Below are 22,390 nucleotides of genomic sequence, written 5' to 3' on the forward strand. Positions count from 1 at the left end.
GGCCACACAACTGGGGCTCTCGACTCCACTCCCAGATACCACCCTGCATCCAGTCTTCCTAATTAAACACTGTTGGGCACCTTCTGTATGCAGGCGTTGTGTGTGTGTCTGTGGATGAGTGGAGGGGATGGGGAAGGGGGGACACCCAAAGATGACAGAGCTCCCATCCCCGAGGGGCTACTGCTTCCAGGCCCTGAGTACCAGCTGGTGGGCCCCCCGCCCCACAGAGCCCTTGGGCCAGCCTGCCCCCTCTGCCCACAGGATGGTCCAGGAGCAGTGCTGTCATAGCCAGCTAGAGGAGCTGCACTGTGCCACGGGCATCAACCTGGCCAACGAGCAGGACGGCTGCACCGTGCCGCATGGTGACAACACCAGCCTCGAGGCCATGTTCGTGAAGGTGAGGACCTGGGCCCCTCCCAGCTCAGCAGCCACTGCTTCAGCAGGAGGCCTGGGGCGCTCCTCCCTGCACCCCCGACCTCAGATGCCTTTCCTTATGAGCAGCGCATTGTGCTCAACTCGGGGGGGAGGAGGGACACTCAAGTCTCCCCACCTCCTCCAGTTTATTCAGTAAACCCTGGACAACACCCCGGGCCCTGTCCGACACCGGGGAAACAGGGATGGAGTGACCCAGCCTTGCCCTGAAGACTGCCAGTCCCGGGGCTTCAAACAGGAATGTGGAGGTCAGAGCAGGGGTTATCTGGGCTCAGGGCCTTCTGAAGCCTCTTCTCAATTCAGATAGGCATTCCCCACCCCACTCTGGAGGCCCTCCAGCTTCTCTGCTCTCCCGAACTAGTCAGAGTTCAGGATGGGCCCCCACCAACGCCTCTGATGACACGTGACCTCCATAACCGTCCTGGAAGAGAAAACTGAGGTTCAGAGAGGCCAACACTCCAAAGTGGCCTCTCAGCAGGGGTCCCTTCAGGACCAGCAAGGGAGGGATCTGGTGAGGCAGAGCTGGGAGTGTGGTCCATCTGGCCCAGAGGGAACCCTGCCCAAAGGTCAGCTATGAATGAAGGCCGTAATCCATCCTGGGACTCCAAGTCCGGGCCAGGTCACTCAGGACCTCTGTCACTGTGGAAGGCCTGCATCTTTGCACGGATGTGGAAAGGTTACTGAGAGCGTTCCCAGGTCTGAAGACTGCAAATAAACCAGGCTGTCCCTCTCTTGCCACCTACTGAGGGAGAAAAACAGCCCGACCAGAAGGCACTCAGGTTTGGAAAGTTAATTAACCTGGACATCTGGGTCTCTGTTGGAGGTGCCAGGTGACAAAGATGAACTTCCTGGAAGAAAGATGCCCCCGTTCCCAGTTAGGAAGGCCCTGGAGTAATTTCAAGGAGCAAGCATTGCAATGAAGTCTGGATCCCGAGACGGGGTGTGTGGGTTCCTTTCCGGGGATTCTCTTTCCACGCAGGTCGGAATGTGTAGGGAGATTCCACGTAGAGGAGCTGTGGGTCCAGAGCCCCTCTGCCCGCCCCTCAGCCTTTGTGGGCTTTCATGGGAGGAGGCTTCTGGTGTGAGAGAGCTGGCGGCGGGGGCGAGGGGGGTTGATCTGGTCAAGGGGGCCTAGGAGCCAGGACCTTATGTGTTCAGTGACTGCCTCCCAGGAAGGGTTGGGGCTCTGCAGACGCTGTCTGCCCCGCAGACACTTCCACCAGTGTCCCCCGACTTGAGAGAAAGGCATGGAACTTTCTAAGGGGAGTGGGAACGGATGGCTTTGGCAGATGCGTGGTCTGTGTTTCCGGGAAGGGTGCCTCATGGCCTGAAAGGTGGGGGAGGTAACTGAGGTTCCCACTCTTTCCGGCAGCAGAGGCTGTAGAATGAGCGGATGGGAGACCCGTCAACCTCTACGAAACTCAAGCAAAGCCACCCCTCCTCTGTTCCTGCTGTGGACCTTCTGGAAAGCTCTTATGCTTTTCTTAGAATGATAAGGACTGAAATGGGGCTTTTCATGTGCCCGGGTGAATGTTGTCCCTGGGATTCAGCTGTGACTTTTGGAAACACTGGGGTCCAGGTGACAGGCAGCAACTCTGTTCCTCACTCGATGACCAGGCTTGAGGTTCCCTTCCTGCTGCTTGAACCGCCCTCACTCAGTGCGGGAAGAGACGAGGTGCATATTCATCCTTCCAGGCGTGGTAGAGAAATCTCAGACCACGCAGAAGTCATGGACCCTTAGGGAGCTCTCGTGTGAGCCCCAGAAGGCCCTCTCCTAACCCCCTCTTCCTGGAGGTGGAAGCTGGGCCGGCAGGGATGTTGGGGGGCAGTCAGGTATCATGGAGCGTGTGCTGGGATAAGGCCCTTTAAGGTTCCTTTCAAAATCAGGACCTGCGAGATTTGGGGGCAGCAGGCTTCGGGCCTGGATTGCTTTGCTGTTTCCTGCCAACATGTAGAAGATGCAGCCCAGGTCAGGCACATGTCATCACCGTCCAGGGAGCATTAACACGGCGGGGCTGAGAGGTCCATGGGGATCCACTGTGTCCTGTGTCTGGCTTCCCCAACGGGAGTCTCCTCCTGTGTTTGCAGAGGTGCTGCCATTGCTGCCTGCTGGGAAGGGCGGCCCAGGCCCAGGGTCAGAGCTGCGAGTACAGCCTCATGGTCGGCTACCAGTGTGGGCTGGTCTTCCGGGCATGCTGTGTCAAGGGCCAGGAGACAGCAGAGTTTGCCCCGGGGGACGTTGGGGACCTTCAAGAAGCAGGTAATTACCCCCTTTCTTCCCTCTTGGGCAGTGCAATTAGTTAAGGTCATCCAGAGAAACAGAACCAATAGGACTTGGAGACAGAGAGACATTTTAAGAAATTGGTTCACACAGTTGTGAGGGCTGCCAGGTCTGAAATCTGCAGGGTGGGCCCACTGGCCAGGGACCCAGGGGAGAGCTGATGTTGCAGCTCGAGTCCAAAGGCCGTCTGCTAGCAGGGTTCCTTCTTACTTGGGAGAGGTCAGTCTTTCTCTTAAGGCCTTCACCTGATTGGACGAGGCCCACCCACATGATGGAGGGCAATCTGCTTTACTCAAAGTCTGCTGATTTCAATGTCAAACTCATCTAAAAAATACCATCACAGCCATATCCAGACTAGTGCTGGACCAAATATCTGGGCACCGTGACCCAACCAAGGTGACACATAAAATTGACCATCACAGGCAGTGTGGGCGCGCACATTTACCATTGTCTTAACTCAGAAGAGACGGGTTCTAGTTGTCAGAGCAGTTTCACGTTTGTCACTGTCCTGGAGTGAAACTGAGGACTTGGGATCTGGGATCTGACAAATCTGTGTTCATGTCCCTGTCCTGACATGTATTTGGGGGGCAAACTGGTGTATCCAGGCCTCAGTTCCCTCATCTGTGAAAAGGGGATAATTAGAGTCCTACTTCCTCAGGTTGCTGGGATTAAATGGGAGAAGTATAAAGTGTTTGCCATCACATTTCGTCCCATCCCTCCAACCACCTTGGGCAGCGTGGGTGGCCGGCCGTGATTTTGTTTCACAGAGGAGGACCTGGCACTCAGGATCACGTGGCCAGGGGACTTCCCTGGTGGTCCAATGGTTAAGACTTCGCCTTCCAATGCAAGGGGTGCAGGTTCGATCCCTGGTCGGGGAGCTAAGATCCCACATGCCTTGGGGCCAAAAAACCAAAACATAAAACAGAAGCAATAGTGGAACAAATTCAATGGAGACTTTAAAAATAGTCCACATCAAAAAAACACAAAAATCTTTAAAAAAAAAATCACAATTATTAAAAAAAAAATGATCACGTGGCTGACATACAGAGGAGGGAGAACGCTGGCCTTCCGATGCCTGGCCAGTGCCACCTCTCCATCTGGAGCTGAGGCAGGGGGCACCAGTCGTTAATAGCAGGGGCAACACTCATTAACAGCAGGCTGTGAGCATTCAAACACTAGATATTTATTCAGCAAAGGGGCAAATGACCCCAAGAGCAGCTTCAAGAGGGCTCCCAGCTGTGTGTCCACCAGTTCGGTCTCCACCCTCCACTTGTCTGAAGCCACATAAATCCTGAAACCTTGGGGCTTCATGATTCAGTTACATGGTTCAGGAAACTTCTTGGTTGTCTAATCATCTCTTCCACTTATGCAATGGTTTCCTGTGCCATAATGGAAAGAGCCCTGGAAAATTTCAAGCATCTGCTCTGCCCCAAGCTTGCTGCGTGACTGGGACCTTTGCCTTCTCACTCTGAGCTCCGTCTGCCCTCTGTTAAAAATGGGAAAGGGGCAGGAAGGGGCTCGGAAGGGCGAGCTCACAGACCAGTGAGTCAGGCCATCCATTCATGTGGCTTTGGGGTCCTCGGTCCAACGACCAGTCTTTCATTCTTTGTTTTGATTTCTCAAGTCCAGGGCCCCATGGCCGCCGTGGGGCTGATTTCAGATATTTTAGTCATAAAGGGGGATTGGAACCACATTCTGGCTCCTTCCTTGACTTTTGAAATCATGGATGACATTTTCACTTTAAACAAACTCAAATTCTTCATACTGATGGAGGATTTCTCCTGTGTCTCCAGGGAGGACTTTTGTTGATTTATGTCTTGTTTCATTAATGATCTCTGAGCTTTTCTGTTGCTCCAGATGTCTTATTTCTCCCTTGTCTTTTATCTGCTTCATTTCTTGCCTCAGACTTTCCTCAGTGTCTCTATGAGGACTTCCCTGTGTTTCCTCCTCACCCAGACACAGACCTGCTTTCCTGTCTTCCACTGACATTTATTGTGGGCCTACTGTGTGCTACCGTAGCGGGCCCGCAGACCAGTGCTGGCCTGCAACAAAACAAGTGCAGAAGTTGGGAGTAAGCTTTTAGAAACTTCTATAAGCATTTGATAGAGTAACATGTCTGTTTAAATATAAAATTGGGACTTACATGTCTGTTTTCTTATCTTAGTTTTTCTAATAATCTATATTATAAGTGATCAAAGTATTGGTCTAAGATGGGGGAAAGAACCCTGTTCCTTTGGGATGAACTGTGCTAGGGCGTATCTTGGTTATGTCCATTCTACAGATTGGGAGACTGAGGCTGTGGAAGCCTCAGTTCAAGATTCCTTTTCTGGCATTCTTTGCCAGGCTTGCTGGCTCCTGAAAAATGCTGTGGAAATCTTGATGACCTCATCACCTGAGTGATAAATAGTTTCTCATGAGTCCTCCTGGCCTTCTTACCATGAGTCCTTTGGAGGATGAGGTCTGGACACCCTGGCCTGTGCCTGGCACATGGCAGGGACTTGGGCTTTGCTGGGATGGAGTGCACCAAGTGAATGAAGAGTCCCCAAGTTAAACATTCTTTTTTTTTCTTTTTTTCTCTCTTTTTTAAAAATTGAAGTATAGTTGATTTACAGTGTTGTGTTAATTTCTGCTGCACAGAAAAGTGATTCAGTTATACATACAGACACACACACACACACACACACACACACACACACATTCTTTTTCATATTCTTTTCCATTGTGGTTTATCCCAGGATATTGAATATAGTTCCCTGTGCTCTACAGTAGGACCTTGTTGTTTATTCATTCTCTATCTAATAGCTTACATCTGCTAACCCCAACCTCCCACTCCATCCCCCCCCACCCCCCTCCCCCTTGGCAACCACAAGTCTGTTCTCTATGTCCGAGAGTCTGTGTCTGTTTCATAGATAGGTTCATTTGCGTCATATTTTAGATTCCACATGTAAGTGATATCATTCTCTTTCTGACCTGCTTCACTTAGTATGATCATCTCTAGTTGCACCGACATTAAACATTCTGAGCAAAGGTGCTCCCGGCCTCCTAACCTAGAGATGACTCACACCCTAAGTGTCTCTGGCTTAGTTCCTCCCTAGCTGAAAAATTCTTTGGATTATTTAGGAACCCTTACCATATCTTAATAACCCCTAAAAAATAACACCTTATGCGTAGTTAGTGTCTATAAATTATGTTACGCTGAAACTTACAGCAGAATTACTAATATGTGTCTTTCTACTGATGTCTGCTTTTCCAGTGTGTGTGTATCATGTGCTCACTGTAGGCATTTTAGAAGACACGGGAAGGTAGAAGGAAGAGGAAGTCAACATGGAGATAAATATGGTTTCCATTAGGTCACGTTTCCTTCCAGTCTTTTTTCTGTCTCTCTTGGCTTCTCTTGTGTAGGTGTGGCTGTGCTGGGGATACCTTTGCTTTATGCTTCCCCCCACCCAGCGTTGTAATGTAATGGCTGTTGGATTGTGATTGAATTGTGGTCACTGTCATTCCATCTTGCGGAAGGTCCTCATCAGCAGAGCACTTGGTTTTTCAAGTATTCTAGGAATTCTGGGGTCTACCCACCCAGGTTAGAAGGACTAATCCGTTTCTTCTATACCAGAATTGCCAAGGGAATACAACCCTTTAAAATGAGGGCCTAGGTCTCCCGCTGGGTCCCTCTCTATCCTGTTGTAATTACTGAGAGGAGGGGCCTTGTCTGTGCTGAGCGCTTGACCCTCAGAGCAGATACTCAGATACCTTTGTTGAATGAACTGAGTGAGTGACTGTTGATGTCCGGCACTACATTGAGCTTTGCAGGCAAAGTGTATAAAATAAGTGAATTCATTTCCTGGGGCTGCTGTAATAAAGCACCACAGACTGGGGAGCTTAAACCACAGACATGTGTTGTCTCACAGTCTGGAGGCCAGAAGTCCGAGACCAAGGTGTCGGCAGGGCCGGCTGCTTCTGAGGCCTCTGGGAGCATCTGCTCCAGGCTTCTCTCCCAGCTGCTGGGAGCATCAGATATGCCTTGGCTTGTAGATGGCTGTCTTCTCCCTGTTTCTTCACACCTCTTTTCCTCTGCGTGTCTGTCACTGAGTCCCAATTTCCCCTTTTTGTAAGGACACTCATCATTGGATTAGGGCCCACGCTAATGACCTCATCTTAACTTGACTGTCTGCAGTGACCCTTCTCCAAACTAAGGTCACATTTCCAGGTACTGGGGATGAGGACTGCAACATCTTCTGGGGTTTGGGGGGGTGGGTGGGACACAATTCAACCTGTAGCCATAAGCTTTTACCAGGTGCATTGTTTTCGGTTTGGAAGACGTGACTTAGTTTATAGTAGGGCCGTGACTGCATTTGCAGAAATATTTGAGCAATGTGGACAATGTAACCACACTCAGCATTAAGTTGATGACTACAGACAGACCCTTGTGCCAGTGCTGTTTCTGTTATAATAGATCTTTTAGAGATTTGGCTACATTTATAAGTGTGACTCTGTTTTTAAAAAGGATAAAATGAACACTGAGCTTTTTATAAGATGTACCAACAGGCGTTACTGCGTGATATTTACAAGAAGAGAAGATGCTCGGCGTTGCCTCTGTGTTAATGTGGGCACTGTGTGTGGACAAACCTGTGTTTGCCTCTTCCCCCTCAGCTAAGGTCTCTGAGATCGAGGAGGGACAGGAGGACCCCTACCTGAATGACCGCTGCCGAGGTGAGACTGGCCCCCCCCACCCCAGGACTAGCTGGTGGTTAATGAAGCCCGAGAGGAAGTCAGTGCTAATCTCGCTGGGAGCTTGACCGCAGCCCTTTGGCTGGGAGTCAGCTGTAAGGCCCTGTTGTCTGCACTCCCAGGCTCCTTCCCTTCCTCTCCTCCTACCTGGGGCCTGATGGGCGAGCGAGGGAGAGGGTGGGCTTGTAGAGAAGGGGCCGCTTGAGGAGCTGGTGTGCAGAGCTCTCCCACCACAGCTCACAGACTCTGTGAACGGTGACCCCCAAGGCTGGGAGCCCCTTAGGGGACGGGGGTGAGTGATACTTCATTTTGCGGCTGGAGCTCCATCTGTGGATAGTCATCTGTACCATCTGTGTACCATCTGTGATAGTCATTTGTCTCATAAGAGAGGCGTTTGCAGGTTTAGTCAGTAGGGCCTTGGGACTTCCCTGGTGGCACAGTGGTTAAGACTCCGTTCGTGCTCCCAGTGAGTCAGGGGGCCCGGGTTCAATCCCTGGTCAGGGAACTAGATCCCACACGCATGCCGCAACTAAGAGTTCTCATGCCGCAACTAAGGAGCCCGCCTGCCACAACTAAGACCCGGCACAACCAAATAAATAAATATATATATATATATTTTTTTTAAAAAAAGACTTTAAAAATGGTCCACATCAAAAAAAAAAAGTCACTAGAGCCTTGCACCTTTGTTTTCCGTATGCTAAGACTTTATTTCTCTTTATGGAACATTCCCGCATGTCTGGACTGGCAAGTCCGCTCCCCGAGCTCATTCAGTGGCTTGCCTTGTGGTTGGGCTTTCATTAGGGAGCCAGTTTAATCACAAAATGATGTGGTTGGTGTACAGTGACACTCGGCACAGAGGGCTGGGGGTTGGGGGTGGGCGGAAGGGAGGGCAGAGAACCCCAGAAAGGCTCGTAATCCTCTCTGGGGGGCGTGCGAGGCTCTCCCTGGGGGAGGGGATAGCTGGCTTGCAATGGCTGAGGATGGGTTAGCCAGGGAGATGACACTGGCAGGGGGTTTGTGGCAGTGGGAGCGGGGACTTGCAGACCCGCAGCAGCTGGGCACTGGTGGGTCATGGGGTGGGGTGCGGGGAGAAAGGAAGAGGCTGGAGAAGTGGGCGGGGCCCTGCAGGCCCCGGGCAGCAGTCAGAATTTTATTCCCTGGGATCTTTGCCTGGTAGAGGTTTTGTCCCCATGGGATTTGCTCTTTGGGCGTCACGCTGGCCGCCCTGCAGGAAGCCTGGTTGGAGGGTGGTACCAAGCGATGCTCAGAGAGCCAGGGGAGCGGGCGGCCGGAGCTGAGGCAGTGGCGGTGGAAATGGGATATCGGGGCCCCGCACACGCCCCCGATCTGTCAGATCAGGGCTGGGACCTGAAGCCGCAGCCCCGGGGGGTCTCCCATGGGAAGGGAGGGCGCTGTGAAGGCTGCAGTGGGCTCCAGCCTGGGGAGCCTGCCCTTCTGTGTCAGCCTACCCTGAGGGCGCTTTCTCTGACCCCATCCAAACACCTGGAAAAAACCAGGAGGTCTCCGGGGTGCACCTGGCCTCCGCTCACGTTTGCTCTGACTCCAGGCGGCGGGCCCTGCAAACAGCAGTGCCGAGACACGGGGGAGGAGGTCGTCTGCTCCTGCTTTGTGGGCTACCAGCTGCTCCCGGACGGTGTCTCCTGTGAAGGTAAACGTCGTCCTGCCCCGGGAGCCTCTGCCTCTGCCTGACAGCCAAGCAGGGCCTGCTTTGCACAACTTGGGGCCCCATTCGTAGGTGAAGAACGGTCCAGGACCGGCTTCCCAGCATCTCCTGGAGTTTGCAGCGCCTGGCTTCCGGCCACGGCTGTCCTCCAGCAGGATGTAAACACCGTGCTGTGAAAAGGGGTTGGGTTTGGGGTGTGACCGGGCTCTGAATCCAGGATCTGCTGAGTGGCCCTGGGCACGTCCCTCAGCCTCTCTTGGCCTCTCACCTGTGAGATGGGGGAGACGGAGGGAGGTGGTAGCCCCGAATAGGGGGTTCTCTGGGATCACATGAGTCCAGTTCAGGGCCTGGTGCTTGCTTAGCAGGTGCTCAGGAAGAGCAGTACGTCTGAAATAGCTCAGCAGGGCAGAGAAGCCGTTGCTTTTGCACTGATGGCGAGCACCCAGGGCTCCATTCCGGTGCACGGCCTGAATACGCACGTGCCCGGGGAGCTTGGTGGATGCGGGGGGTCGATCCCATCGTGCCCTCTGGTACATTCCTTCTGATAAAGCGTGAGGGTCGGTTGTTCTTGCTGGTTACTCCTGCGTCACCTGTGTCTCTCCTAGATATCAATGAATGTATCATGGGCGGCCAAAACTGCCGTCTTGGAGAATCCTGCATCAATACAGTGGGCTCTTTCCGCTGCCAGCGCGACAGCAGCTGTGGGACTGGCTATGAGCTCACAGAGGGCAATGACTGCAAAGGTAGGATAAGCTCCGAGTCTCAAAACCCCATCCCCCGGAAGTGCGTATGATGCGATGGGGAAGTGGCACTGGGCTCCCTGGGGTCTGGGCTCCGTGGTGCCGTGTCCCCCCTTTGGCTGCCTGGGGCACTGGCCAACCCTGTTATTAGTGAAGATTTACCTCCTTTACCGTAATGCTGAGTTAATGACAGTGGAGAGTTTGGATTTCTGAAAAGGCTTAGAACACGCTCATTTAAAAACAAGACCAGAGATGAATTTCAGGTGCTCACATGTGCTTTCCAGTCCCCCCACCCCCGAGCTGTTTTTTTGCACAACAGCTGCCTTCCATCTGATTCCAGGTTTCCTTGAAGTTCAAAGCATATTCCCTTCCGCTGCATAAAAAAACATGACATTTCTGGCTGCTGGCTTTCCCCCGCCAAACCATAGATGTTATTTAGCAGATAAGCCTTTGATGAGGATCTGTTAGAACATAGTTTTCTGCTGAGGGTTTCCAGCCCTTCAGAACGACAAGACCACTTGTGTAAAAACGTCGTTTGAATTATGAGGGCCTTTGGATGAGCTCAGTCCTCCCCACCCCTGCAGACTCCCTGGGCGGTGTGGACCTCGAGAACCCAGGGGCCCAGCCAGCTGAGTATACACTTTTGAACATTTGACGCCATGAACTTCAAGGGAAGGGCAGCCAACGTCCAGTCACGACAATCATCTTTGTTAATATCTGGAATATTGCGAGGACTGCAGAGTGAATAAGTTTATAGGGACAGTGTTTATTGCCACTTAAGATCATCGTCGCTTTGTAATCTAAACTAAACATGCCTGAAATGAAAACCAAATCAAACCACATATTGCCAGGAAAATGCCTGGGTTATTTATCACATAACAGAAAATTTGCATCATAAGAACCTTGGGGGAAAAGTCAGTTTTGAATCTTTAGAAACACGAGCACCATTTGGCTAAGGCCCTTTTGGAATGTGACCTCTCTATTGGAACGTTTGGGGTTATAGTCTGAGTAATGAGCATTAAAAAAAAAAAAAATTCTTGTGATTTTAAAGTGTTGAAAGATGCTTCTGGCAGGACTCTTGCTAACAATTTCCTTTTTTTATGATGTACCAGATATTGACGAGTGTGAGAGTGGTATTCATAACTGCCTTCCCGATTTTATCTGTCAGAATACTCTGGGATCCTTCCGCTGCAGACCCAAGCTACAGTGCAAGAGCGGCTTTATACAAGATGCTCTAGGCAACTGTATTGGTAAGATGCTGCCGCCAGGGCTAACGGGTCTGCCAGGTGGGGGAACCGTCCAGTGATGGGGCACTGCGTAGTGTATAGAACGGAGGTCAGCAAGCTTTTTCTATAAAGGACTGGATAATAAGTTATTCACGGTGGGCTGTGTGGTCTCCGCTGCAACTACTTAGCTCTGCGGTTGGAGCTGGAAAGCAGCCATGGCGGTGTTGAACAAGTGGGTGGGTCTGTGTCCCAATAAAACTTTATTTACAAACACAGGCGGCAGCTGGGTTTGGCCCCACGGCTATAGTTTAGCAATCTCTGGTTTAGATGAAAGCGCTTGTGTTTTGAGGTCAGAGACACCTGGTGTTGAACCAAGTGACCTAAGGTCATTTACTTCCTCGGAGCCTCAACTTGCTTCTCTATAAAATGGGAATAATCATCATGTCTGGTTTGTAGGCTTGAGGCAAGGATTAAACAAGGTGGTTGTGAAGTGCCCTGTGTATTAAAAAATGGTTTTAGAAGATACTCTGTGTTAGGAGTCAAGTTCATAGAGACAGAGAGTAGAATGGCGGTTGCCAGGGGCTGGGAGACAGGGGTGGGGAGTTATGGCTTAACAGGTGGAATTCTGCTTGGGATGAGGAATGAGGTCTGTGGCTGGACAGCGCTGCTGGTCGCACAACACTGAATGTGCCTGATGCCACTCACCTGTACACTTAAAAATGGTTAAAATGGCAAAATACTGTGTTGATATCGGAGGAAGATCAACGTGAAATGAAAGCAAATCCCGTGGAATTTAGTAAAAAGAGGAGGTCTGGGTGAGACTGCTTCAGTTGCAGAGGCAGCGCGGGGCAGGGGCGAGCGCGGGAGTAGTGGCCAGAGTGACCTGTTCTTCAGACAGGAGGTGGTCCCCGCTTTCTCCTGCAGTCGCCCGAGACTAGCCATCTGGCCAGATCACTGTATGCTGTTGGCGTTTGAGTCCAGGTCTGCCGGGCTGCCCTTGCCCTCTGCTCAGCAGAAGCTTCCGGGTCCTCCCTTTGAGGTCAGAGAGTCGTCTCCCTTGTTCTGCGCTGCAGGCGCCACTAGTCAGAACTCACCCTTCCTGGAGCTGCCCCGTCGCCCCCCCTGGAAAGGCTGGTACGCCACGAGCAGGGGGCCGAGAATTTCTTCTGTCTCACCCTCTTGCAGATAAATCTGTATTGATCTTTGATTTGAAATGGCAGTTTGGACTGAAAGTCCTTCCCCGCTTTTATTACCATCCCAGGATATCTAAGGATGAATAGAACATCAGCCCCTTAGGACAGGGGCCTCGTCTGAAGCCAACCCCAGTCTTTGTTCCTAAAGCTCCCCTTTCAAGGGCAGGCGAGGCTTCGGAGCCGCGGGGGCCTCAGCTTGGCTGCATTGGCCCCTCGCCAGCCTCCTGCCAGCAGGGGGGCTGTCCTCGCTCCCAGAAGGAGGCCAGGCGAGCCGGAGGCTGACAGCTCTCCCAGGGCCAGGAGGGAGGAGGGGCCTGCCTAGACTTGCAGCGCACTTGCAGGGGGCTCCGCGGAGGATGGCATCTGCCGGGGATGTAAACCCTGACTCATGGCAAAATCAGCCCGATTTCCACAAAGAAGGGACCGTTGCAAGTCTCGACTTAGCCTCGGTTCCCACCCGCCCCCCACCCCCGATGGCAGGGGTGCAGCTCTACGGGGGAGGCTCCAGAGCAGGAGCCCGGGGGCCCAGGACTGGCCGCAGCCCAGCACCCACCCCCGAACTTGGGTCTTCAGAGGTCCTAGAGGCGCCCCTCGTCTCAGCACGCTGGGAGGGTGGGGCAGTCCCGCTTTCTGTGCGCCCACAATCAGGTTCACAGCCTAGTTCACAGTCAAGTGCCACGACCAAGTTCAGGAGTCTTTCGTTTTAAAAATTATCTTTTTTATTTCAAAAGTTATGTCCCTCTTTATTTGCAAAAAAGAAAGCAAAAGCCGAGTGCAGAAAGGGAAAGCTTCCACCCTGCTTGGCAGCGGGAAAAGTTCTAAACACTGCATTCATTCTCGACACAGGGCCAAGCTTTTTCTGAGAAGGACTAGAGAGTAAATATCAACCTCGTCGACCGAAGGGTCTCCGTCACAGCCACGTGGAAGCAGCCGTGGACACTACATAAAGGAATGGGCCTGGCTGTGCTCCAGTAGAACTGAACTTAGGAAAACAGGCAGTGGGTGGGATTTGGCCGGCGGGTGGTGGTTCGCCCACGCCAGGTTTAGGGGCCCTCGTCCTGGCTGGGAGGCGGGAGACCCTGATTCTAGACCTGAGTGGGTCCCAGCCTTGGGCTCGGGGAGTTTCCTGTTTATAAAATGCAGATAATTCCGTCCTGCCTAACTTGCAGGGCAGTACTGGAGGGGAAAGCTTTTGTAAACTGTAAAGTGCTGCACTGCAAGACCGGCAGCACAAAGGCCGACACCAGGATGGGGAGGGAGTCGGGCTGACCATTTGTCCGAGGAGGGTGGGCCTTGGCTGCGAGGGGAGAAGTACAGCTGGTCCACTACCATCACCCCCTTCTCTTGGCCCCCCTAGATGTTTATAGGTGATTCCTGAAACCTTAGGTCCTTCTGGGAGAATACTCCTGGTAGGAAGTTCAATCTGTGCGGTTTGGCACTGAATCTCAGTGTGATCAGTGAACACATGTGTAACCCAGTTCTCCTTCTTGGTTTACTGGTTCACACTTGCTGGGCATGTGTTCATCAAAGGGGAACGCACGCCCCACGGTCCCCCATCAGAGGCGTGTCCAGTCGGGGAGGGAGCCACCGTGCGGAGAGCTTAGAGCAGCCCTTCCCCGGGGGCGCGAGTGCACACAGGCCCTGTGGAGCCCGGAATGGGGGTGGGGATATGGGAGAAGGTCGTGCCCAAGCTGTAAGAAAGGCACGTTCACCAGGCAGACCCGGGCGCTGGCTTCCCAGGAAGGAACTGTGAATAAAGGCACAGAGGCGGGATCTGAGTGGCCGCTGGAGGCTAGGGCTGGAGTCTGGGCTGCAGGAGAGATGGACCCGAGTAAGGCTGGGGAGTGGGGCGCGGGGGCCAGCCAGTCACTGGAGGAGCGCAGAGCACGAGTGCCGGCACCGAGGGGGCGGCCGCCTCTGCCCCTCAGCCACTGCTCAGCTCAGGGAAGACCCTCATTAACCGTGTGGAGTATGTGAACACAGGACGGCACCTGAATTGCCAAGTTCACCGTGTGGGACTCACAGGCGGGCAGCTTCGGATTCTGTGCAGTGGAAGATGGAAGTGTTGCGGGTTTAGGGGCAGGAGCATGGACCGGGGAGGGGTCGTTACGGTGTGGTATGCTGCTGAAACCTGGGAGCCAGTTGGGAGGCTGCTGTGTGGTCCAGGGCGAGGGCATCGTCATAACTGCATTCGTGGTTTTTAAAGAGGAGGGAAATGGGATTTCTTTGAAGATCCAGGGGTTGGGTTTTGGGAAGCCCTCCGGGTTTAACCCCGTTGTCTCCGTCTTTCCCCCTGTAGATATCAATGAGTGTTTGAGTATCAGTGCCCCATGCCCTGTGGGGCAGACATGCATCAACACGGAGGGCTCCTACACATGCCAGAAGAACGTGCCCAACTGTGGCCGTGGCTACCATCTCAATGAGGAGGGGACCCGCTGTGTTGGTTGGTATTAAAAAAAGAAAACCTATTTGAAATGGACTTTTGGTCTGCTCCCAGCACAGCCCTCCCTTCCCTGGAAGGAGAGAGCAGATCCCCAAAGGAAGCTGTTTGCACCTGTCTGTCCATCCCATTGCTGATCTCCAAGCATAGGTCTTTACTGGCTATAGCCTGCACCGTTGCAGTAGAATGCCAACCCACCCACTGGCGCCAGCTTTGCCCCTTCAGTCTGTCTGGTTCCTCCTGAGCTGAAAGCTCTCTTGCGCCTCCCTGCTCACAGCCCCCGTCGGTGATGGCCCCCCATTGGCGGCAGACAGAGGACAGATGCCCTCTGCTTACAAGTCAGTCCTCCCGAGTTGGCCCCAACCTCACAAACTTTATGATCCAGGTGCCCTTTCCTCTCTGTGTGGTGTTTGCTCTTACATGCTTCCCTCTTAACCTACGTTCTTTTGGATTCGGGCAAGGGCATTGTGCGCCCCGCCTGCCCAGATCCCTGCCACACCGAGGAGTCTCCTCCCTGTAACGCCCAGGGCACTTCTTCAGCCTCTGCCCAGTCACTGGGCACTTCCTGCCTTAACTAGGGTCACTGCTGGCCCAGAGCAGCAGGAGGCCCCCGAGGGTAGAGGCTGCGTCTGCGTCAGCCATCTCGCCAGCATGGACTTGGCACATCGTAGGTGCTCTATGAAATCGGGTTAAGAATTAAATGATGCCGCTTTGTCCTTACGTTTTAGTTGGCTCCTTCCTTTCTGATCATCTTAGGGCAAAAAGCCCCCGGCACACTAAAGGTTCTTCACCGTGTCTTTCTCTTTTGCAAGATGTGGATGAGTGCTTGCCGCCCTCTGAGCCCTGTGGGCCGGGGCATCACTGTGTGAACTCCCCTGGAAGTTTCCGCTGTGAGTGCAAGGCCGGCTACTACTTCGACGGCATCAGCAGAACGTGTGTGGGTACGTGGGTGTCCCTGCAGAGGGCCCGGCCAGATGATATCAAGGAGAACCCAGCCTGGGGCACCCTGGAATGACCGTGGTCTACTCCTCACCTCTGAAAATCCCAAGTGCAGACAGTGCCAGAGAAGGGACCCCGATCGGGAGACCCCCGTTCTGGTTCCAGCTCTGCTGCTGCCAACCATGTAGCTCCTGGGGAGGCCCTCCTGGGCGTGAGCCAGGGTCCTTACCTGTAGAACAGGTGCTCTGCTTGCCCCGGGACCTCTGAGTGTTTGAGGCTCCAGCCAGCTCTACAAATGCCCCAAAGTCTTAGTGATTTCCCAGAGGTTCCTGCCGACGTGCAGGGCTGCAGGGCCCAGAGCTGTGTGCTCGCCCAGGGCAGTGAGAACCCAAGATGGCATGGTGGCCCGAACACCAGGGGCTAGGACAGGTCCTGCTGGTGGACGCCAGCCATCCCCAAACCAGGGTGCTCAGGGGAGCTGGCACCTGCCCCGCCCAGCCCCACAGCACCTTTGTCGGATCCTGGAGGGCACTCTCTTGGGCTCTGGGGTGGAGAACTGGCGGGTGGGAACGTGCCCAGGCGTGCCGTCGCGGAAGGAGCACGAGGCTCGCCCAGCGGGCAGACAGGCCGGGGCCGTCCCAGCTCCCCTGCTGACTTGCCGCGTGTTTGGGACAAGTCAGTGGTCTTTCTCTTGGAGAGGAGGCCAGGGGAAGTGGGGGACAAAGGTCGTGAGCTGCCACCACGGGCAGCACTGCCCAGGGAGGACGCTGCCTGAGCCACCTCCTGCTCTGTTTCAGACATCAACGAGTGCCGGCGCTACCCCGGGCGCCTGTGTGGCCACAAGTGCGAGAACACGCCTGGCTCCTACTACTGCAGCTGCACCATGGGCTTCCGGCTCTCCTCTGATGGCCGGTCCTGTGAAGGTGAGGGCAGGGCGGGGCAGGGTCAGGAGCTCTGTGACTGCAGCCGCGCCCCTTCCCCCAGGCTGCCCACCTCCTGGGGAAACCACCACTCTCCCTGCAGCTCCGTGTGGGACCGACTCACATTTATGCCCTAGAGCGTATCAAACAACATATCAGCAGGGGAGGGACCTCTAAAAGCTTGCTTGTCGGAGATGACTGCCCTCCCCAGTTTCTCCTGGGCCCTGCAGGGGGTGATAACACCTGTGCACACGTAGGGATGGACAAGTTGGCTGCAGAAGCCGGGTGGGAGGTGGCTGAGGGTGTGGGGTTTGGGGGCGTCTGGCCCACTGCTTACTCACATGACCCTGGGGAGTGGCTGACCTCACCTGCCTAATTGTCCTCACAGGGGAAACGCGGTTGTTTATGCCAAAGAGAAACAAAAGCTGGACACTTGTTAAAAGTGGGAAGACAGACTTTATTTAGACTACGCAGTAGGGGAAAGAGACTTCAGCGTAAATTGGTCTCAACTCCACCAAAAAAAAAGGTGCAGGTTTTTTAAATGCTGGGGCCTGCTAAGGAATAGTTCTAGAGGATGTTAAGGGCGCTGGTCAGTGGAATTAGGCCAGCTGTGTCTTCTCACTGGCTCTGACCCTCCTGCAGAGTCTGGGAGATGCGGTGGGGGTGGGACCTCCCCCTGATGACCGCATTTCAAAGGCCTGGTTCCCACCTTAAAAGGACCTGGGTTGCAGAAGATACATCTCAAAGGGACAGAAAGGATTTACATCTGCAGGTTTTCTAAAGTAAATGCTTCTAAGGAAAAGGGAGGTCAGGGCCTGTCTTCCGGTGTTGGCTGGAATACACAGGAAATTCTTTGGCAGCATCAAGCTTTCCCAGGCAGGCATTTCAAGGGTCATGGTCTTGGGCTGATGCTAAAGTTTGGTCAGGTCTCTGGGTTGGGGGGCGGGTTGGACCGAGTCATGAGTGTCAAGAGTCTTGGGGTTGTCAGATAACACGGACCCCACCTGATGGGATGGACTGAAATGAGGGGAGGGCCTGGCACATAGGAGGTGCTCAGTGGATGTCACATCTTCTGCGGGAATTAGGTGATGAGGTCAGCGAAACTGAGAGCTTCTGACCCCCCTCGGCAGTCCCTCACATTGCCCATCGAGCTCCCTTCTTTGCAGCGTGGTGCCCAGGGGCAACCGGTAGAGCCACACTCAAGACATGGCAGGTCTTAAATTTCTGGATTAAGAAGGATGATCACCAAAGTCAGATATGCCAGGATGCACCCCAGTGTGTAATTCTCAACCTGGAGCATGGACAGTGTGAGGACTCCTGGGGCTGAGGCTTCTCCTGAGATTCTGGAATTTGTCCCCAAAAACCAGACCCAACACACACATGTAATGGCAAGGGGCAAGATTCATGCACGGTGGTCCCCCTCGGGCCTGGGTTCACATCCCAGCTCTGTCACATTTACGGCCTTGAAGGAGTAACTCAGCGTTTCTGGGCCTCAGTGTGCTCATCCGTAAAATGGGGAGAGTAGGACCCACCTTGTAGGGGGTCGTGAGGGTGAGTCAAGGTGAAGCCTGTCAAGGGTTTGTCATGGTGCCCACTTGTGACATGGGGACTGCTCGGATCACTGTCATTATCACTCGTGGCTAGTGCCGTCCCCGGTCACTCCTCAATGGCTGAATAGTAGGTATTCATATCTATGTTAGTGGACAGTATTGTGGACACAAGGCCAGGGCCTGGCCAGCCTTGCAGTGTTACTCCACTAAGCACTTATCAAGCACCCGCTGCCCCAGACGTGTAGCAATAACATGGTTCCTGTCTTCAGGGAGTGTCTCTAGGATGCAAGAAACCACACTGAGCAGAGGTGAGCAAGTGAACAGGTGGCAGCCAGGCCAGGCACGCGGGGCTGCAGGGATGAGACCCGGGGCAAGAGGCTAACGGACATTCTCGGCTGCTCACCCCTCCTGCACCACTGAGAATTAGCAGTAAACAAAAATGACGAGGGACGTCTAGGTCAGAGGTTGGCAAACTTTTTTTCTGAAAGCCACGTAGTAAATAGGCTTTGCCAGCTGCATCTCTTTTGCGACTATTCAACTCCGCCCTTGTAACGCACAAGCAGCCGTGGACCATAGTAAATGAATAAGCGGGGCCACGTACCAATAAAACTTTATTTGCAAACACAGGTGGTGGGCCGGAAGTTTACTGATCTCTGCTCTAGGCAAAGGGAGCAGAGGAGCAACAGCCCAGAGTCGGTCTGGCTTGAAGCAGGTGGTGGGTGTGGGGAGATGCCAGGTCCTCCGGCTGTGAGGGGCCGGAGTGGGGCCTCTCTCCCTTGGGGCAGCTCCAGGCAGGTCTCTGGCCCTACACGTGGTAACCTCTGCCTCTGGGTGTGTGTGTGTTAACTTGAGGGAGGTCATGGCCCCGCCGGCACTGAGCGGTGACCCCGGGACCCTTTCTTTCAGACGTGAATGAGTGTAGCAGCAGCCCCTGCAGCCAGGAGTGCGCCAACGTCTACGGTTCCTACCAGTGTTACTGCCGGCGAGGCTACCAGCTCAGTGACGTGGACGGGGTCACCTGCGAAGGTGAGGGCTCCCCGCTCGGCTGGGGGTGAAAGCACCCCCTCCCCTGATCTTCATCCCCCACCTCCTGGCTGCCGGGTGGTTTGTTTATTTTTCCCTCTAACTGAAATTTATTCCGATGCACGTTGCCCATCGTTGAGAGTGAAGTGTGTAAAGGGGCAAAGCCACCCACAGATTTTTCTTTAGTAAAATGACACGTGACAGTGGGGATCGCCACGTGTGCTGGGACCTCGAGCAGGGCAGTGGTGGGTGAGGAGGGGCCTCAGGGGCCGCCCACGTCTCTGACACGCAGCTCTGCCTCTGGCCTTTTAAAAGCCCCTCCCTGGGCCTGGACCATCCTCTCTGTCACATGGAGGTTCAACCCACACACACCAGGTTGTCAAAGGATGAATCCAAATGGTGACTCAAAAGCACTTCATAGGTGCCTGGCACGATGTAGGTGCTCAAAGGATGACTCTGGTTAAGATTATTACTGTTTCTGTATAAGGTGTGTTTGTTATTAGCACATTTATAATAATCAGCATTAGGACGTAGCCAGCCAGGGCACCTCTACGTGTGTCATTCTGAAGTCCTGGGCACTGCCTCCTGCCTCCGGTTCCCCAGTCTCCCTCCTCCCCTTCCACGTGCACACTTCACACCATGAACTTGCTGTGTGGCCCTAGGCTAGGCTCTTACCCTCTCTGGCCTTCAGTTTCCCCTTCTGGCGTGATGGTCTCTGAGGCCGCCCCAGCCACAGCACTTTGAGGCCCCCCGCGCCGTGTCCGGCTTGTACTGCGTGGCTGCCCTCCAGGCCGCAGCTCAGCCCACCACGGGGGGTGTAGCCCAGCCGGGGTCCACACAGATGCTGAGGGTGGGCTTTGCCGTCACAGACATCGACGAGTGTGCCCTGCCCACTGGGGGCCACATCTGCTCCTACCGCTGCCTCAACATCCCCGGAAGCTTCCAGTGCAGCTGTCCCTCGACCGGATACAGGCTGGCTCCCAATGGCCGCAACTGTCAAGGTGAGCGGGGTGGGACTCCCGGGGTGTCTCGGGCCGGCTCGGGACTCTGCGGTGTTGGGGGACAGAGGCCTGGCAGCCACACCACAGACGGGATGCGTTCGGAGAGGGGACAGCTCTGCATCCTGGGTGTGTCCTGGGCTCCACGGGCACCCTGGTCTCCCATACCCGGGCACACTTGTCCGCCGGGGGTTCTGAGCCTTCCACCCTGCCCTGGACCAGCCCCAAGAGGGCCTGAAGCGGGGCTGACAGCCTTTAGGAAGATGCCCACAGTGGAGGAAACAGGATGTCAGTGCCCAGAAGACCCCATAGCATAGCACTGCTGTTTAGTCTTTCGTTCAGTCACTCGACAAACCCAGGCCCTGCTGGGTGTTAAGGGCAAAGCAGTGAGCAGACGGCGCAGTCCTCTGTCCCAGGGTGATGATCCCCACTTGGTGAGGGGATGGGCCTGGTCAGAGTGTGTGACAACCCAGAGGTCTCTGTATTTAGGGACACTATGGCTGGAGGATGCCGCGGGGGCCCGGGGGTCGGCTAAACGAGGGGCGAGCGACATCCATCCAGTTGTACTAGGCTCCCATTTCTAAGGACACTCCAGGGGTCATCAGCGTCCTGTAACCATCCATTTGGTTACGGGGCGGGGGGTGCTAAGTAGATATTTGTGAAGGGGCGACCCTGGAACGGGCGCGTGGGCCTCACCTCCGGGAAGGGCCGCAGAAGCTGAGTCAGAAGTTGGCTCTGTTCAGCCCCTCCTGATGAGTCCCCACGTGGGGCTGGTGGCCCAGAGGCTCTGGAGGGCCCGGGTCCTGCAGATGTCCTTTCTGGTCATGAAGAAGGTTTGAAGACTTTGATCAAAGGCAGGCAGGAGCTGTGGCGTTTCCTGGTAGGGACCCGCTCAGCTCGTCCAGAGCTCCGGATGGAAGTTGCTCTGTTTTCACATTTCTGACGAAGCAGATGACCTGGCCAGGCGCCCTCACCGCAGCCTGGGGTCCTGCCAGACACAGTGAAAACACATTCCTGAGCCTCAGCCTTTGAGATTGGGGAGAGCTGTTTTTGCCACCAATGGTCAGGATTTGGCATCTCTTAACAGATGCCTCTGGCACAGTGACATCCCCTGGGCCCACCATTTGGCTGCTCCGGAAAGTTGAGGGAAGGGGACGGCTCCCCATGTCCAGGGTGACCTCGTGACATGCCCCAGGCCGGGTTCCGGTCCATCCCAGATAGTCACTGACTTTGGACACTGGGCCCAACATAGAATCCCTTTAAGCCTCAGTTTCCTCGTCTGTAATATGGGGCTAGTGGCTTCTGCTCATTCCCTCCTAGGATGTTACAAGTGGCACGTGAGGTAAGGCTGATGCAACTCGAGAGCCTCAGAGAGGCACTGGCTGCCTGGATCCAAAGCTCGACTCCACCACTTACAGAATGTGTGACCTTAGGCCAGTCACTTAACCCCTATGACTCTTCCCTAAAATGGGGAACGTGGTTCTAGAATAGAATGAAGTAGAATAGTGAAATATTTCACAATAGAATAGAATAAGTGGGGATAATAACAGTACTTGCCTCATTTAATTAGAATGAGAAGCAGGTGTTTCCTGCAAAACACTTTAAGGGCTGTCATATAGTGTTTGCCATTATCCTTATTATGCTTAATCCTAGGATTGTGAATAATAGGTATATTAAATATAATCTCCTATAAGTAAAAACACTGGCACAGGGCTCTGCTCCAGAGAGCAGCCTGTGGAGGGCAAGGATGGCCTGATCCCCCCTGACCCTGGTTGATGGGAGGCCTGGGCACCCCTGTCTGTGGATGGGGATGGCTGGGGGGCCTTGGCCTTCACCGTGCTGCCTTGGGATCTCCTGCAGACATTGATGAGTGTGTGACCGGCATCCACAACTGCTCCATCAACGAGACCTGCTTCAACATCCAGGGCGGCTTCCGCTGCCTGGCCTTCGAGTGTCCCGAGAACTACCGCCGCTCCGCAGACACGTAAGTCCCTCGGTCCCCGCGATCGTCTGTCTGTGTTGGCCTTCCTGGGGGCCCGGCTCCCGGCCTGGGCGGGTAGTTAATGAGCCGTGCCCTCCCATGTGGGTGTTGGGAAACTCAAGGATCCCTGGTTCTCAGGCGCCTAAATGCCAATGAGACTGGTTGCAGAAAGTGAAGGTAGTGACCTCATATGGGCTCAAGGTGGGCAGGCCTGCTCCCAGACCCGCCTGTGCATGGAGCCAGGCAGAAACCCCA

The 22,390-nt window shown here is 54.2% G+C and overlaps 1 protein-coding gene across 2 annotated transcripts in view; it reads left to right on the forward strand.

Moving 5' to 3' along the window:
* Positions 1-22,390, forward strand: part of FBLN1 (fibulin 1) — a 77,816-nt gene that overhangs the window by 20,389 nt on the left and 35,037 nt on the right. For both annotated transcript variants that reach the window (XM_027107962.1, XM_027107961.1), the window contains exons 3-14: positions 262-397; positions 2,521-2,692; positions 7,364-7,423; positions 9,009-9,110; positions 9,731-9,868; positions 10,978-11,115; positions 14,584-14,727; positions 15,537-15,665; positions 16,461-16,586; positions 19,040-19,159; positions 20,026-20,157; positions 22,015-22,138. In XM_027107962.1, coding sequence (XP_026963763.1) covers positions 262-397; positions 2,521-2,692; positions 7,364-7,423; positions 9,009-9,110; positions 9,731-9,868; positions 10,978-11,115; positions 14,584-14,727; positions 15,537-15,665; positions 16,461-16,586; positions 19,040-19,159; positions 20,026-20,157; positions 22,015-22,138 — 1,521 coding nt within the window. The remainder of the gene's footprint in view (positions 1-261; positions 398-2,520; positions 2,693-7,363; positions 7,424-9,008; positions 9,111-9,730; positions 9,869-10,977; positions 11,116-14,583; positions 14,728-15,536; positions 15,666-16,460; positions 16,587-19,039; positions 19,160-20,025; positions 20,158-22,014; positions 22,139-22,390) is intronic.

Source organism: Aethalodelphis obliquidens, unplaced genomic scaffold, assembly GCF_003676395.1.
Source record: "Aethalodelphis obliquidens isolate GAN/ISIS:26980383/991018 unplaced genomic scaffold, ASM367639v1 scaffold8, whole genome shotgun sequence".
NCBI lineage: Eukaryota > Metazoa > Chordata > Mammalia > Artiodactyla > Delphinidae > Aethalodelphis > Aethalodelphis obliquidens.